Source organism: Schistocerca piceifrons, chromosome 3, assembly GCF_021461385.2.
Source record: "Schistocerca piceifrons isolate TAMUIC-IGC-003096 chromosome 3, iqSchPice1.1, whole genome shotgun sequence".
NCBI classification, from domain to species: Eukaryota; Metazoa; Arthropoda; class Insecta; order Orthoptera; family Acrididae; genus Schistocerca; species Schistocerca piceifrons.
This window is the reverse complement of record NC_060140.1, coordinates 553,966,361-553,982,691: the sequence shown is the minus strand read 5'-3', so window position 1 is coordinate 553,982,691 and position 16,331 is coordinate 553,966,361. Positions and strand designations below refer to the sequence as shown.

Genomic DNA, 16,331 nt, shown 5'->3' with positions numbered 1-16,331 from the left:
AACCAAATAATAGACTGCGTATGATAGAAGATGTTCTGAACGAGAATTTAGCGAAAAATTTTTCCGTTTGAAAATCTTTGCAGGCGCCTCTTAGTACATTACATTATGCACTGAAATTAGTCATCTTAGATTTAAAAATCTAATCAATACCGTGCTTCATTTCTGGCTGTACCACTATTAGGCATAAGAATAATACGAATATAAACATGACATGGTATGTATATTCTTCCGCGTCTGCTGTTGTCTCACTCTAGTTTTGTAGTTTATTAGGTGGACAGGATTTAAATGAGATAGCAGCAAACACGAAAGAATACATGGCAAAATGTTTATATTCGTATTATTCTTATGGTGAAGAGAATACTGCATGTGATTCACAATTCATAAAAGTTCCTATTAGCAACCATTTCTTCTCACAGTTAGGACAAAATTCAGAAAGCAGAGCTGGCCATATTGACAAATATCCCAAACAGTCTTGCCAGTCGGATTTTCGTAGTACATTGAAATGCTGCTACGTTCAAAGAGGAAAAATACGGAATTTGTATTTACATCGTTGGATAATGTATGAAAATGCAGTGGTCGAAACTCGGGGCGGAGAAAAAAAAGCTCGTCTTCCACCTTTTTTTTTTTATTTATTTACTGACGCAGAGGTTTTGGTGCTAGTATTTGTCTTTGTGCCTGCGAACTGCAAAGCATGCCTGCGTAGCGCTACATATATTCGACGACAGAAGTTAGTTGTGGCGGCACCTACAAACATTTTTCAGAACTTCCGCTTACTTTGCACTCGATTCTAAGCCGCAGGCAGTTTTTTGGATTACAAAAACCGGAAAAAAAGTGCGGCTTAGATTCGAGTAAAAATACGGTAGACGGAGGGAGGGGGGAGCTTAGCAGAAAAGGAGAGAAGTAGAAACACTGGGCAAGTTTGTGGAATATAGAGAGCTGTGTAGTGTTGGAATGGGAAAACAGGGAAGGGGCTAGATGGGTAAGGACAATGACTAATGAAGGTTAAGACCAGGAGGGTCACGAGAATGTAGGATATACTGCTGGGAGAGTTCTCACCTGTGCATTTCAGTAAAGATGGTGTTGGTGGAAAGGATCCAGGTGGCAGAGGCTTTGAAACAGTCATTGAAATGAAGGATGTCATGTTGGGCACTGTACACAGCAACAGGGTGATCCAGTTGTTTCTTGGTCAGAGTTTGTCGGTGGCCATTCATGCAGACAGGCAACATGACTGGTTTCACAGGTAGCCCTGCCTTTGATGGGATAGGTGGTGTTTGTGACGGGAGTGAAGTAGGTGATGGTGGGAGGATGTATGGAACAGATCTTGCAACTACCGTATTTACTCGAATCTAAGCCGCACTTTTTTTCCATTTTTTGTAATCCAAAAACCCGCCTGCGGCTTAGAATCGAGTGCAAAGCAAGCGTAAGTTCTGAAAAATGTTGATAGGTGCCGCCACAACTAACTTCTGCCGTCGAATAGATGTAGTGCGACACAGGCATGCTTTGTAGGCACAAAGATAAATACTGGCGCCAAAACCTCTGCGTCAGTAAATAAATTTTTTAAAAAGAAAAGGTGGAAGATGAGCTTTTTTCTCCGCCCCGAGTTTCGACCACTGCATTTTCATACGTTATTCAACGAAGTAAATACAAATTCCGTATTGTTCATCTTCGACTGTAGCAGAATTTCAATGTACTACGAAAATCCGTCTGGCAAGACTGTTTGGGATGTTTGTCAATATGGCCACCTCTACGTTCTGAATTTTTTCCTACCCCTGAGAAGAGATGGTTGCTAATAGGAACCTGATGAAATGTGAATTACATGCAGTATTCTCTTCACCATAAGAATAATACGAATATAAACATTTTGCCATGTAGTCTTTCGTGTTTGCTGCTATCTCATTTAAATTCTGCCTGCCTAATAAGCTACGAAACTACAGTGAGGCAACAGCAAGCGCGGAAGAATATACGTATCGTTTCATGTTTATATTCGTTTTATTCTTATGCCTAATAGTGATACAGTCAGAAATGAAGCACGGCAACTGGCTAGATTTTTAAATCTAAGCTGACTGTAATTTCTGTACAGAATTTGACGTACTAAAGAAGCGGCCGCAAAGATTTTCAAACGGAGAAAAATTTTCGACTATCTCTTGTTCAGAACTATGTTCTATCATACGCAGTCTATTATTTGGTTCTTGTTGATCATTATCAAAGAAAGCAGCAGTGTAAGTAACAACAAATAGCAGTCTCTTGCCATTGTTTCGCTAATTAGACAATTCCTCTCTTTTTTTTTTATTGTAAGCGGCGGTAGCGCGCACGAAAGCAAGCCATGCCGCGAGCGGCGACAGACCGTAAACACGCACTATCAGAATGCGACGAACAGTACAGTAATGCATTTTCTGCTTAGTGATGTAAGCACCTAGAACAAAGAAAATGGCACTTATCAGATCGAAGCAAAATAAGCAATCGATTCAAACCAGACGAAGCACGTGAAAAAGGAAGGGTACCTGTATAAATACGGACGGAGCGCCTGACGCATAGCAATGACTACCTGGTAAAGCTTAACTGCTAAGCTTACGACTGGAACCAAACTACCGTAGCTGTATCGTCATTCATTCGACCTAAATTGTGTCTCATATGACATTGGACGAACTTTGTTTCGATTTGGAGGTGCGGCTTAAAACTTTTCTCTCCCCTTGAATTTCGAGTCTCAAATTTCAGGTGCAGCTTGGATTCGGGAAGTTTTTTTTTTCCTTTATTCGAGTCTCATTTTTCAGGTGCGGCTTAGATTCGAGTGCGGCTTAGATTCGAGTAAATACGGTAGGTAAATTACAGGATATGAGCTAGGAAGCAGGGGTTTGGGAGCAGGGATTTTATAAGGATGGGTGAGAATACTGTGTGTGGTTAGTGGGTGGCAGAATACCTCTGTGGGAGGAGTTGGAAGGGAAATGGGCAGGACATTTCTCATTTCTGGGCTCGACAAGAGGTAATTGTCCTTTTCTCTAACCCACGTCCCCCGCCCACACTCCCCCCACCCCACCCCCGCCCAGCCCCTCCCCTCCATATGACCTCCTGACTGTACCTAGTTGCCTCACTCTTCACCTCATCCCTGCTGCATGCTCCTAGCAGCACTTACACTGTCTCCCACCCCTGCCAGCTATCCCCCCTCCCCCCCCCCCCTTTCCCTGCTCCAGCTTCCTCCATCTACATCTACATTTATACTCCGCAAGCCACCCAACTGTGTGTGGCAGAGGGCACTTTACATGCCACTGTCATTACCTCCCTTTCCTGTTCCAGTCGGGTATGGTTCACAGGAAGAAAGACTGCAGGAAAGCCTCCGTGCATGCTCGAATCTCTCAAATTTTACATTCGTGATCTCCTCGGGAGGTATAAGTAGGGAGAAGCAATATATTCAATACCTCATCCAGAAGCGCACCCTCTCGAAACCTGGACAGCAAGCTACACCGTGATGCACAGCACCTCTCTTGCAGAGTCTGCCACTTGAGTTTGCTAAACATCTCCGTAACGCTATCATGCTTACCAAATAACCCTGTGATGAAACACGCCACTCTTCTTTGGATCTTCTCTATCTCCTCTGTCAACCCGACCTGGTACGGGTCACACACTGATGAGCAATACTCAAGTATAGGTTGAACAAGTGTTTTGTAAGCCACCTCCTTTGTTGATGGTCTACTTTTTCTAAGGACTCTCCCAATGAATCTCAACCTGGCACCCACCTTACGAACAATTAATTTTATATGATCATTCAACTTCAAATTGTTCCGTACGCATACTCCCAGATATTTTACAGAAGTAACTGCTACCAGTGTTTGTTCCGCTATCATATAATCATACAATAAAGGATCCTTCTTTCTAGGTATTCGCAATACATTACATTTGTCTATATTAAGGGTCAGTTGCCACTTCCTGCACAAAGCGCCTATCTGCTGCAGATCATCTTGGATTTTGCTGCAATTTTCTAATGCTGCAACTTCTCTGTATACTACAGCATCATCCGCGAAAAGCCGCATGGAACTTCCGACACTATCTACTAGGTCATTTATGTATATTGTGAAAAACAGTGGTCCCTTAACACTCCCCTGTGGCACGCCAGAGGTTACTTTGTCTGTACACGTCTCTCCATTGAGAACAACATGCTGTGTTCTGTTTGCTAAAATCTCTTCAATCCAGCCACACAGCTGGTCTGATATTCCGTAGGCTCTTACTTTATCAGGCGACAGTGCGGAACTGTATCTAACGTCTTCCGGAAGTCAAGGAAAATAGCATCTACCTGGGAGCCTGTATCTATTATGTTCTGGGTCTCATGAACAAATAAAGCAAGTTGGGTCTCACACGATCGCTGTTTCCGGATTCCATTTTGATTCCTACAGAGTAGATTCTGGGTTTCCAGAAATGACGTGATACGCGAGCAAAACAAATGTTCTAAAATTCAACAGATCGATGTCAGATATATAGGCCTATAGTTTTGCACATCTGCTCGACGAACTTTCTTGAAAACTGGAACTACCTGCGCTTTTTCCAATCATTTGGAACCTTCTGTTCCTCTAGAGACTTGCGGTACACAGCTGTTAGAAGGGGGGCAAGTTCTTTCACGTACTCTGTGTGGAATTGAATTGGTATCCCGTCAGGTCCAGTGGACTTTCCTCTGTTCAGTGATTTCAGTTGCTTTTCTATTCCTTGGACACTTATTTCGATGTCAGCCATTTTTTCGTTTGTGTGAGGATTTAGAGAAGGAACTGTAGTGCGGTCTTCCTCTGTGAAACAGCTTTGGAAAAAGGTGTTTAGCATTTCAGCTTTACGCGTGTCATCCTCTGTTTCAATGCCATTATCATCCCAGAGTGTCTGGATAGGCTGTTTCGATCCACTTACTGATTTAAAATAAGACCAGAACTTCCTAGGATTTTCTGTCAAGTCGGTACATAGAATTTTACTTTCGAATTCACTGAACGCTTCACACACAGCCCTCCTTACACTAACTTTGACATTGTTTAGCTTCTGTTTGTCTGAGAGGTTTTGGCTTCATTTAAACTTGCAGTGAAGCTCTCTTTGCTTTCACAGTAGTTTCCTAACTTTGTTGTTGAACCACGGTGGGTTTTTCCCATCCCTCACAGTTTTACTTGGCACGTACCTGTCTAAAACGCATTTTACAATTGCCTTGAACTTTTTCCATAAACACTCAACATTGTCAGTGTCGGAACAGAAATTTTCATTTTGATCTGTTAGGTAGTCTGAAATCTGCTTCCTATTACTCTTGCTAAACAGATAAACCTTCCTCCCCTTTTTTATATTCCTATTTACTTCCATATTCAGGGATGCTGCAACGGCCTTATGATAACAGATTCCCTGTTCTGCACTTACAGAGTCGAAAAGTTCGGGTCTGTTTGTTATCAGTAGGTCCAAGATGTTATCTCCACGAGTCGGTTCTCTCTTTAGTTGCTATATAAGTTTCGGATAGTGCACTCAGTATAATGTCACTTGATGCTCTGTCCCTACCACCCGTCCTAAACACCTGACTGTCCCAGTCTATATTTTACTCCCACCTAGTTGCCTCTTCCATAATGCCCAGCTGCTCGCAGTCTGGTTCCAGCTGCCAGAGACTTATATTGTTACATATCATCCTGTATTTTCCCTTGTTTGATTTTGGAAGATCTAACTGAATATATTTGCATCTTCGCTCAGATGGTACACTATTGTAGATAACTGCATCATCTGCAAAAGCTTGGTTTTTCTATTAATGTTATCTGCAATGTCATTAATATACATCTTGAACAGCAAAGGTCCCAACAGACTTCCCTGGAGCATATCTGTAGTTACTTCTGCATCTAACGACTACTCTTCGTGCAAGATAACGTGCTGTGCCCTTCGTACCAGAAAGTCCTTGATCCAGTCATAAATTTCACTTAATACCTCATATGATTGCTCTTTTGACAATAAGATAGGTGCAGTAGTGAGTCAAATGCTTTTCACAGAAATCAAGAAACACTGCATCTGCCTAGTTGTCTTGATCCAAAGCATCCAGTAAGTGCGAGTTGGGTTTCACATGATGTTTTTGAAAGCCACACTAGCTGGCATTGAGGAGGTCATTCTGTCCAAGATACTTCGTTATAAGACTTTACAACAAATTGACGTCAAGGATGTTGGATTGTAGTTTTGTGGATCACTTCTACTACACTTCTTGCAGATGGGTCTCACCTGTGCCTTTTTCCAAGAATTGGGCGCAGTTTTTTATTCAAGGGATTTTTTGATAGGTTACAGTTAGAAGACAGGCTAAGCCAGGCGCAAATTCGGTATAGAATCTGACAGGGATTCCATTGTGCATGGAGCTTTGTTCATTTTTAACGATTTCGGCTGTTTCTCAACACCACTGACACTAGCACTTATTTCATTCATCTTTTCAGTGGTACAAGGATTAAATTGGGGCAATTCTCCTGGGTTTTCCTTTGTAAAGAAACATTAGAAAATGGATTTAAGCATTTCAGCTTTTGCTTTGCTACCCTCAATTTCAGTTCCAGTCTATTTCACTAGGGACTGGACGCTAACTTTAGTACCACTAACAGCCTTTACATACCATGAGAATTTCCTTGGATTCTATGAATCGTCATTTGACGATATTCTGATACTGTAGTCATTGAAGGCACCATGCATTGCTCTCTGGACAGCCAAGCATGTTTCATTCAACATCTCTCTATCTATAGCCGTACACTTTGTTCTACACCTATTATGCAGTGATCTCTGTTTCTTTAGAAGTTTCTTTGCAGTGAGTGTATAACACAGAGGTTCCCTCCCATTTTGAACTGTTCTACTATGTATGTATCTCTCCAGAGCATGGTAAATTATTTTTTTAAACTTGAGCCAAAGATCATCTACGTGCTCTTCATCTGTGCTGAAAGTTTCAAGTTCCGCATTGAGATAGAACATTACTGATTTTTTTTTTTTGTCTAGTTTGCTGAACATGCATATCTTTCTGCTTGTTTTAGATGTCCTTTGTACTTTGGTAAGCATTGTTGCTACAACCTCGTTATGGTCACTGATATTAGTTTTGATGTGGACATCCTTAAAGAGGTCTGGTCTATTTGTTGCCATTAGATCCAATATACTACCATCATGAATGGGGTTCCTAACTATCTGTTCTAGATTGTTTTCAGGGAAGGAATTTTGTAAAGTTTCACAGGATGTCTTACTATACCCACTACTAACGAAATTTTAATTTTCCCAATTAATTGTTGGATGATTAAATTCTCCACTGATTATTAAAGTATCATAGAGAAACTTTCTCTGTATTTTTCAGTTACATCACAAGATGAGTCTGGTGGGTGATATAGAAGGATCCTATTACCATTTTATGCTCACCCCTGATACTGAGTCTTGCCTGCATAATCTCACATGCAGCTTCAATTTTTGTCTCAGTGGATTTGAGTTTTTTCTCTACCGTGGCAAATACACCACTTCCATTTCCCATTTGCCTATCCTTTCAACATACACTTAAATTTTGCCCGAAAATCACATTGCTGTCAATTTCAGGTTTCTGCCAAATTCATGTACCTAGTATAATGTGAGCTTCACTGCATTTCATGAGCACTTCAAACTCTGGTACTTCGTTGCAGATGTTTCGGCAGTTTACCATTAGGATTTTAATACTCTCGCCTGTGGGAGTCATTTCTTTTGATCTTGCACTGATACTTCTGAGTTTCCTACAGCTATCGTTATCTGGATTAGATGGAGAGTCACCCAATATATAAAATAAAAAATAAATAAATAAAAACTTTTGTGTGCACACTACACAGTCAGCTACCTGAGCAGCAGCCTCTGATGTGTAGTGCTCACCTGACCTGTTTAGAGGGACGCCACAGTTCTCAACCCCATGACACAAGTCCAGAAAGTTGCAACCTAGCTTGTTACAGAACTTTCGAAGTATCTGGTTCAGTCTTTCTACTCGACTCAGAACCAAAGGGCCATGACCAGTTCTGGGGGGGGGGGGGCAGTGCTGCAAATTGTGACCTTCGTTGAAACTCCGTCTGATGACAGGCATAATTTGTTTCAACATGTGCCACTGTCTGCAGTTGGTAGCATCTTGTTCCCTCAATGGCCGCCGAAGTAGCCTCTTTCACATGTTGAATGAGGCCCCCAGGCGCACACACCTGGTGTCGTCTCCCATCCCTTCCTGCCATTTCCCTAAGGGGTACCATCATTTGCTGTACGTTCAAACTGCTGACAATTAACAGACACCTACCTTTTTGCATTTGCGTCTTCCTGAATACGTAAAAAGCAGTTTCCTCAAAAGAAGTGAGGTGAGTTCCACTGGCTCAGTTTCAGTGACAGACAGCACCTCAGATGTGTTGGTTAGGGGAATCAGTACATCATGCTGAGTCCTTTCTGGTCCCCATACACCCTGTACAGGATGACTAGATCTAACACTGAGACACCACTTACAGTCAAGGGGCAGATAATGACAGATCCTGTGCTTTCTGCAGAGGAGGCAGGCTCTACAGGAGAGGTACAGGTATCACAGGTACATGACTCTCGGGAGCTTTTCCAGCATACCGATTTGCGGCAGCTGTCAATCATTCAACAATAATCAGGGTGATTTCCAGCTGCTTATGAATACCAACCAATTCATCCTGTGTTTGAGTACAGCATCCACAGTGGGGCTGCATTTTGGATGGTGCAATGTATTAGAAGGCAGTGAACAAAGAGCTTCAAATTAAACTTGCTGATTATCTTTTAATCTCTTGAGCTAAAAAGTTGCTAATTTCCTATAAGAATTGAAGCAGGTACACAAATAGAGATATCTATTTAGACAACCCAAAAATCTGTGTAAAAATTGCTAGTTTCCTAATATGTTTTGATGTTAATTATAGTTGTTAGCAAACTCAAAAATATAGTTAATTTATGATAAATGCAGGTAATATGTACAGCTACTCCTCTTTGAGGAAAAACTAGATATAACACAAAATGTTAGAAAATCTGCTGCAGTAACTAAATCACAAACCCCTATTTGTTACAAATTGCTCATAGATTATGCAAAGGACAATGGTAGCTTCTGAAAATTCTCAAAAACGTTCTTTATTTGCATTGATATACAATGAAATTCAGAGGGGGAGGGGAGTGTATACTTTGGCTGAACTGTGAACCACAAAAACTGATTTGCTATAATTAAATTATGTATCCAAAACACATGTACCACTAACTTACAAAAATATAGTTTTGTAAGCAACCAAAAATTCTGTAACTAATCTATTTTTCATGTAATTGTTCAATGAAATTAGAGAAAGATTGTTTTGGACAAGGATAGGCCTACTATACTTAAAAATTTTAAAAGTACACAATTTAGTTTAAGCCTACAATTGATGATAACAGTACTAGTTTACTGCAGCTTTCTCAAATGTTCTGTATTTCACAATATATCACAATATAGATTGGTATTGATACAATCAGTGAAAGCTTACACAGAAGCAGTGACACAAATGGTAAAATTTGCAACTATAGAACTTTAAATTGAAACGATCGTGTACAAACTGTCTCACATAAGGGAAAATTGCCAAGTCAGCTTTTATGTATAAATAAATGTGTGTATTGCATGGATTTTTCACATAGCTGATTCTGTGCTCTGTGCTCATGTGTACACTGCCGAAGAACAACACTGCAGCGTAAGCTTATCTCAGTCAAAATTGCTAAAAGTGCCGCACCAACAAAGCACATCTTCTGCCTGTTGAAGCTAACAATGCATATAATGTTTGTTTTGTCATAGACTGCAGTTTCCTCCTCCAAAACAAAATACTTCCATATCCATATTACTTTCCATCATGGGTTTTAGCATGATGGTAAATGTTGCTTGTGTCAGTACACATTTTTATAGTGTCATGTTCTCCTGTATTTTGGCACAATATGTACTGTAAGAGAACACTTAAAAGCTCTTTGGGTTCAGTGAACTTGCTTAGGGTGAAATCAGTGGTGGCAATCTCAGCTTCAGAATGCATCAAAGATCTTTCTCAGTCAAAATTGACAAAAATCTTAAATCCTTTTGCAGCTTACACAGTTCCATTGAGCAACAATACAAAATCAAATGTAATTGTGGCTTAGCCAGTCTGTAACTGAGACAGTCCCAACAGTGCAGCATACAATTGCCTCTGAAAATTATACATTTCTAGTTGGTATGGGACATTCAAGGCGAGTCTGAAGGAAGTGTAGAACATGCTTCATTCTACACACTTCTCAGTAAACAAACAGAATAACTTGAAATGTGCATGAATTTTTGAATACCTGTTAGGGTTATATTAGAGGCTACAGAGGTGGTTAAAGCTACCATATGTGGAACTAGAAGATAAGTATATGAGGAAAGTGGGTGGCTAATTGACTCTGAAAATGTTGTGTAGCATGTACAACACAATCCTTGTTTCTTGTTAACAGAATCTTCTGTCGGTTCTTGATAGAACATTATAATAAACGAAAAGCACCAATCTGCTTTTGTTATACAATATTACTTTTATTGTTAACCGGTTTTCAGCTTACAAGACCATTTTCAGACATTTACTGAGTATTATCACCAAAGAAGTTACAGTGTTTGGAAACAATAAAAGTAATATTGTAGAACAAAAGCAAACTGGTCCTTGTTTCTTGGATTGTAATAAGTGCCAGTGAGGTCTGGATCTTTTTACTATGATTTGAAGATAAAATGGGAGTTTGAAGTAGTACATGTTTGCCTCACCTCACCACCAAGGGGCAGGCATGAGGAAGAGACATACAAGACATACTCATTGTGTTCTTCAATAGTGACACTGTGGCCCATCATAACTTTGTACGGGCGGGGGGCATTGATAGTGTGTTTCTATTTGAAATTGCTTAAAAGATTAAAAATCAAGATCAATTCCATCCAATAATACATTGCCCTGACTGGTTGCTCCACTAAAACACACCTGTTTGCTATGTCCAGTAGCACCTCTCCAAGAGCAACACATTCCATCCCCACTCAGTTTTGATCTCTCTGCTCTTAACTTCATTTTGCTTTTGCTGAAAGGATTCCATTTTGTAACAGTGAGTAATGTGAAAAAGGCTTCACCAAGAGCCCTTCCTGTTGTTATGTTTTCTTGTCTGTCATTGACTCTCATCCCTGTATTACTCCTCCTCCCTCTGCTTCAACTGCTTTATGCATTAATCGTAAGATTTTTTGTTTTTCCTTTTTCAGAGAATGGTATTCATACCATTTCCCAGAGCTGGTGAAGATAGTACCTGAAAATTATATGTATGCAAGAGTGGCAAGACTTATTGGAAACAGGAAGGAGTTTACTGAAGATAAACTTGAAGCGTTGGAGGAACTTGTTATGGACAGTGCAAAAGCCCAAGCTATCCTCAGTGCTTCGCGTTCTTCGATGGGTTAGTAGTCAAACTTGAAATAAAGTGTAGTAGCAATAAATAGCCATTTAGTAGAAAATAATTTGTACCTGGAACAAATTTCAACTGTGAAACTAAAATTGTAACCAAAAGCCTCTGGAGATCCCATTAAATCTACCGTATGCTGTTGTAGGCTAGCATATGGATTTATGGATATGTAAATATGGATCAGCATTCTAGATGTGTTTCATATCAAATGAATAGATGAAGACAAATGAGTGACTTTATATCAGAAGGAATTTGGCATATAATGGGAGTTATTTGTTCTACTGTTTGTGATTTTGTTTGTTTTTGAACAGCCAGTGATTGTTTGTTTCAGCCTAGTTAGTTTGTGTGTGTGTGTGTGTGTGTGTGTGTTTCTTCTTCGTTTGATTCTTAAGTAGTCTGTCTGTTCTCTCTCTCTCTCTCTCTCTCTCTCTCTCTCTCTCTCTCTCTCTCTCTCTCTCGGAGCTTACAATTTGCATCATCGTACTCATAGTTGATAGTTGATTGTGATACTTTGATTTGGAACTGAGTGGAAGGTCTTGTCCATATGCTCTGTCAATGCCATGACGGTCTTGGTGACAGATTTCTCTGTTTGTATTATGCGATGGAGCATTGTAGGACGTCTTGATGTGTAGAAGGTGCACTACATGAAGGAAGCAGCTAGTTGGCTAGCAGAGTACATATGAAGTGCCCCTGAGGGTTTTTTAGGCTAGGTGGTAGTTATAGAGGTCTGCTGATGAATGCTCAGCAGTCAATACCTGGAGAGCGTAATCAATCCATGTAAAAGACACTTGACTTGTCAAAATTTTAACAGTAAATTGCCAAAATATTTGTAACAAAATACGTGAATTTACTGTCCTCCAAGAAAGTTGTCATGTTCAAATTATTCTCAGAACTGAGAGCTGGCTGAAACTTGAAGTGTAAAGCTCTAAAATCTTTAGCATGGCTTGGAACATAGATTGAAAAGACAGACGAGACACCATGAGAGGGGCAGTGTTCATTGCAGTCAACAAAAATATTATGTCTATTGACGTCGAAATTGTCTGACAGAGACATTATCTGGACACATATAACAGGTCTAGGCGAACTTGGGTTAATTATTTAACTTTTTACCAGCCATCTGATTCCACCATGACTGTTGTAGTATCATTTAGAGAAAGTCTACAGTCAGTAGTGCAAAAGTAATCAGTTCGTGCAGTATTAGCTTTGGGCAACTTATAACCTACTAGTATAGACAGGGCTGTCTTATGGGTTTATTGCGGATAATGTGGACAGGCAGTCTTGTGAAGTACTTTTGAACACATTTACCAGAAGCTGTCTTGAGCAGATAGTTTGACAGTCCACACAAATAGAAATATTTTAGACCTCATAACCTCAAACAGGCCTGACATTATCGATGGTGTCATCGTAGTGACTATGGTTAAGAGAAGTTAATAAATCCATTAAGAAGATGAGGAGAGTATTTACACTGGAAAGAACATGTAAACTATTATTAGCAGATGATGGTCATTTTTTAGTTCTAATATGGTGGATGTGGAGGAAGTATGCGTAAAGTTTAAATGGATTGTAAATTGTGCCCTGGAGAAACGTGTGCTGAGTAAGTGGGTTAGGGACACAGTTTAATAACAAACTTTGGAACTTTCTGAAGACACAAGACTGTTGCACTAACAGTTGAAAAAAAAAATTATGACAGGCAAAAGTTTGTGGAAATTTGTACATTTATTAAAAAAGAATCAATGCATGAAGCATATAGCTACCATTGTCATACTTTAGCAAAAAGTCTTACCAAGAACCTGATAAAATTTTGGTCGTATGTAAAATGACTAACAAGGAGACGGCACGATCGTGGGGTCAGGGATTTGTCCGAAATTTTGTGTGGTTAAAGAGGACCCCTAACACCTCACGTGGTTAAAATATTAGGATGCACTACCCGGAAAATCCCGGGAAAAATCGATCCAAAGTTTCTTAGGTGCCTTATGAGTATAAAATGTTAGTCCATTGCCGAGCCGCCGTCTGGCCTAGATGGTTAGGGCTCGGACACTTACGCCAGGGATCTCGGGCTCGATTCCTCCTGCGGCACCTTTTTTCCACATCAATTATTCAAAAAGTTTCTCAAACCTACATTATCTTTAACAAATTAGTTACATTATTGAATAAAATTTATTTTCTTTTTGTTCAACAACACAATTCATGGCGGTGGGTTTTCCATTTTTCATTGTAAAGTATATGAGGAGAAACATTGGGTTTTTAATCAGAATAACAAAGTTGATTGGGAAACATTCAGTTATTATAAACAAGAACCGCAGTGGTAATTACCGTAAAAACAAAGCAATAATTTTTGCGACATCTTGCGCAACATATAAAAGCGGATTTTTTACAGTCACGGGGAGTTTGTAATAAATATGTACAAAAACATGCCCCATTAACATTTACGAAAATGTTCAGAGTTTCTGATAATTTTGAGGCAAACCAGGCATATTGAATCATGTCTCTGAATATTGGTGATGTTAATTGATGGTGAATTATAGAATGAATTTTTGTACAATCGTCCCGGGAATGTCCTTCATGATTCTCCTGTAACAATGCGCTGCAGTTTTACAAGCGCTTTATGAAATTTTTAACTTGCCTGTAAAAGTAAACATCACAAGATTGCATCAAAGAAGTGCATATTGGAGGTATGACTTTTACAGACCAAGTTTGCATATATTCGTCATCTTGAAAAATTGCGTCATATATCTCCGGATTCATTTGACCTCCCCAAGAGTCAATGAGAAGTAAATATTTATTCTCCCCGACGTAATATTTTAAACATTTTTGACCAAAATCCATGTATAAAACTGTTGTTAATTTTCCGGACTTAGATGATGTTACGATGACGTTCGTATAAGTATTGGCATAGCCATCTATTAATTTGTGAATACGAGGTCTTCAATGACTGTTCACTTCTTTTAAGCATATGAAGACATGTGGGAGCAGTTTTCCGGATAATGTTATCGAATATTGTGTGTTGTACGAATGCGTCACTTTATTCAAATCCGACTTTTTCACAAAAACTGTTTTACTCGCTTTTTCAGTGTGAGTGCTGTTGAAAACAGATTGATATTGGCGTCCTGAAACAATGTTGTTGTTGTTGTTGTTGTTGTTGTTGTCTTCAGTCCTGAGACTGGTTTGATGCAGCTCTCCATGCTACTCCATCCTGTGCAAGCTTCATCTCCCAGTACTTACTGCAACTTACATCCTTCTAATCTGCTTAGTGTATTCATCTCTTGGTCTCCCTCTACGATTTTTACCCTCCACGCTGCCCTCCAATGCTAAATTTGTGATCCCTTGATGCCTCAGAGCATGTCCTACCAACCGGTCCCTTCTTCTTGTCAAGTTGTGCCACAAACTCCTCTTCTCCCCAATCCTATTCAATACTTCCTCATTAGTTATGTGATCTACCCATCTAATCTTCAGCATTCTTCTGTAGCACCACATTTCGAAAGCTTCTATTCTCTTCTTGTCCAAATTATTTATCGTCCATGTTTCACTTCCATACATGGCTACACTCCATACGAATACTTTCAGAAACCACTTCCTGACACTTAAATCTATACTCGAAGTTAACAAATTTCTCTTCTTGAGAAACGCTTTCCTTGCCATTGCCAGTCTACATTTTATATCCTCTCTACTTCGACCATCATCAGTTATTTTGCTCCCCAAATAGCAAAACTCCTTTACTACTTTAAGTGTCTCATTTCCTAATCTAATTCCCTCAGCATCACCCGACTTAATTCGACTACATTCTATTATCCTCGTTTTGCTTTTGTTGATGTTCATCTTATACTCTCCTTTCAAGACACTGTCCAATCCGTTCGACTGCTCTTCCAAGTCCTTTGCTGTCTCTGACAGAATTACAATGTCATCGGTGAACCTCAAAGTTTTTATTTCTTCTCCATGGACTTTAATACCTACTCCGAATTTTTCTTTTGTTTCCTTTACTGCCTTCTCAATATACAGATTGAATAACATCTGGGACAGGCTACAACCCTGTCTTACTCCCTTCCCAACCACTGCTTCCCTTCATGCCCCTCGACTATTATAACTGCCATCTGGTTTCTGTACAAATTGTAAATAGCCTTTCACTCCCTGTATTTTACCCCTGCCACCTTTAGAATTTGAAAGAGAGTATTCCAGTCAACATTGTCAAAAGCTTTCTCTAAGTCTACAAATGCTAGAAATGTAGGTTTGCCTTTTCTTAATCTATTTTCTAAGATAAGTCGTAGGGTCAGTATTGTCTCACGTGTTCCAACATTTCTGTGGAATCCAAACTGATCTTCGCCAAGGTCGGCTTCTACCAGTTTTTCCGTTTGTCTGTAAAGAATTCGCGTTAGTATTTTGCAGCGGTCACTTATTAAACTGATAGTTCGGTAATTTTCACATCTGTCAGCACCTGCTTTCTTTGGGATTGGAATTATTATATTCTTCTTGAAGTCTGAGGGTATTTCACCTGTCTCATAAATCTTGCTCACCAGATGGTAGAGTTTTGTCAGGACTGGCTCTCCCAAGGCCGTCGGTAGTTCCAATGGAATGTTGTCTACTCCCGGGGCCTTGTTTTGACTCAGGTCTTTCAGTGCTCTGTCAAACTCTACACGCAGTATCGTATCTCCCATTTCATCTTCATCCTCTTCCATTTCCATAATATTGTCATCAAGTACATCGCCCTTGTATAGACCCTCTATATACTCCTTCCACCTTTCTGCTTTCCCTTCTTTGCTTAGAACTGGGTTTCCATCTGATCTCTTGATATTCATACAAGTGTTTCTTTTTTTTCCAAAGGTCTCTTTAATTTTCCTGTAGGCAGTATCTATCTTACCCCTAGTGAGATAAGCCTCTACATCCTTACATTTGTCCTCTAGCCATCCCTGCTTAGCCATTTTGCACTTCCTGTCAATCTTTTTTTT

The 16,331-nt window shown here is 39.8% G+C and overlaps 1 protein-coding gene across 1 annotated transcript in view; it reads left to right on the top strand.

The window, feature by feature from the left end:
* LOC124789514 (nucleolar protein 56) overlaps positions 1-16,331 on the top strand; it is an 82,188-nt gene that overhangs the window by 22,194 nt on the left and 43,663 nt on the right. Inside the window, exon 5 of the mRNA XM_047256901.1 lies at positions 11,198-11,385. Coding sequence (XP_047112857.1) covers positions 11,198-11,385 — 188 coding nt within the window. The remainder of the gene's footprint in view (positions 1-11,197; positions 11,386-16,331) is intronic.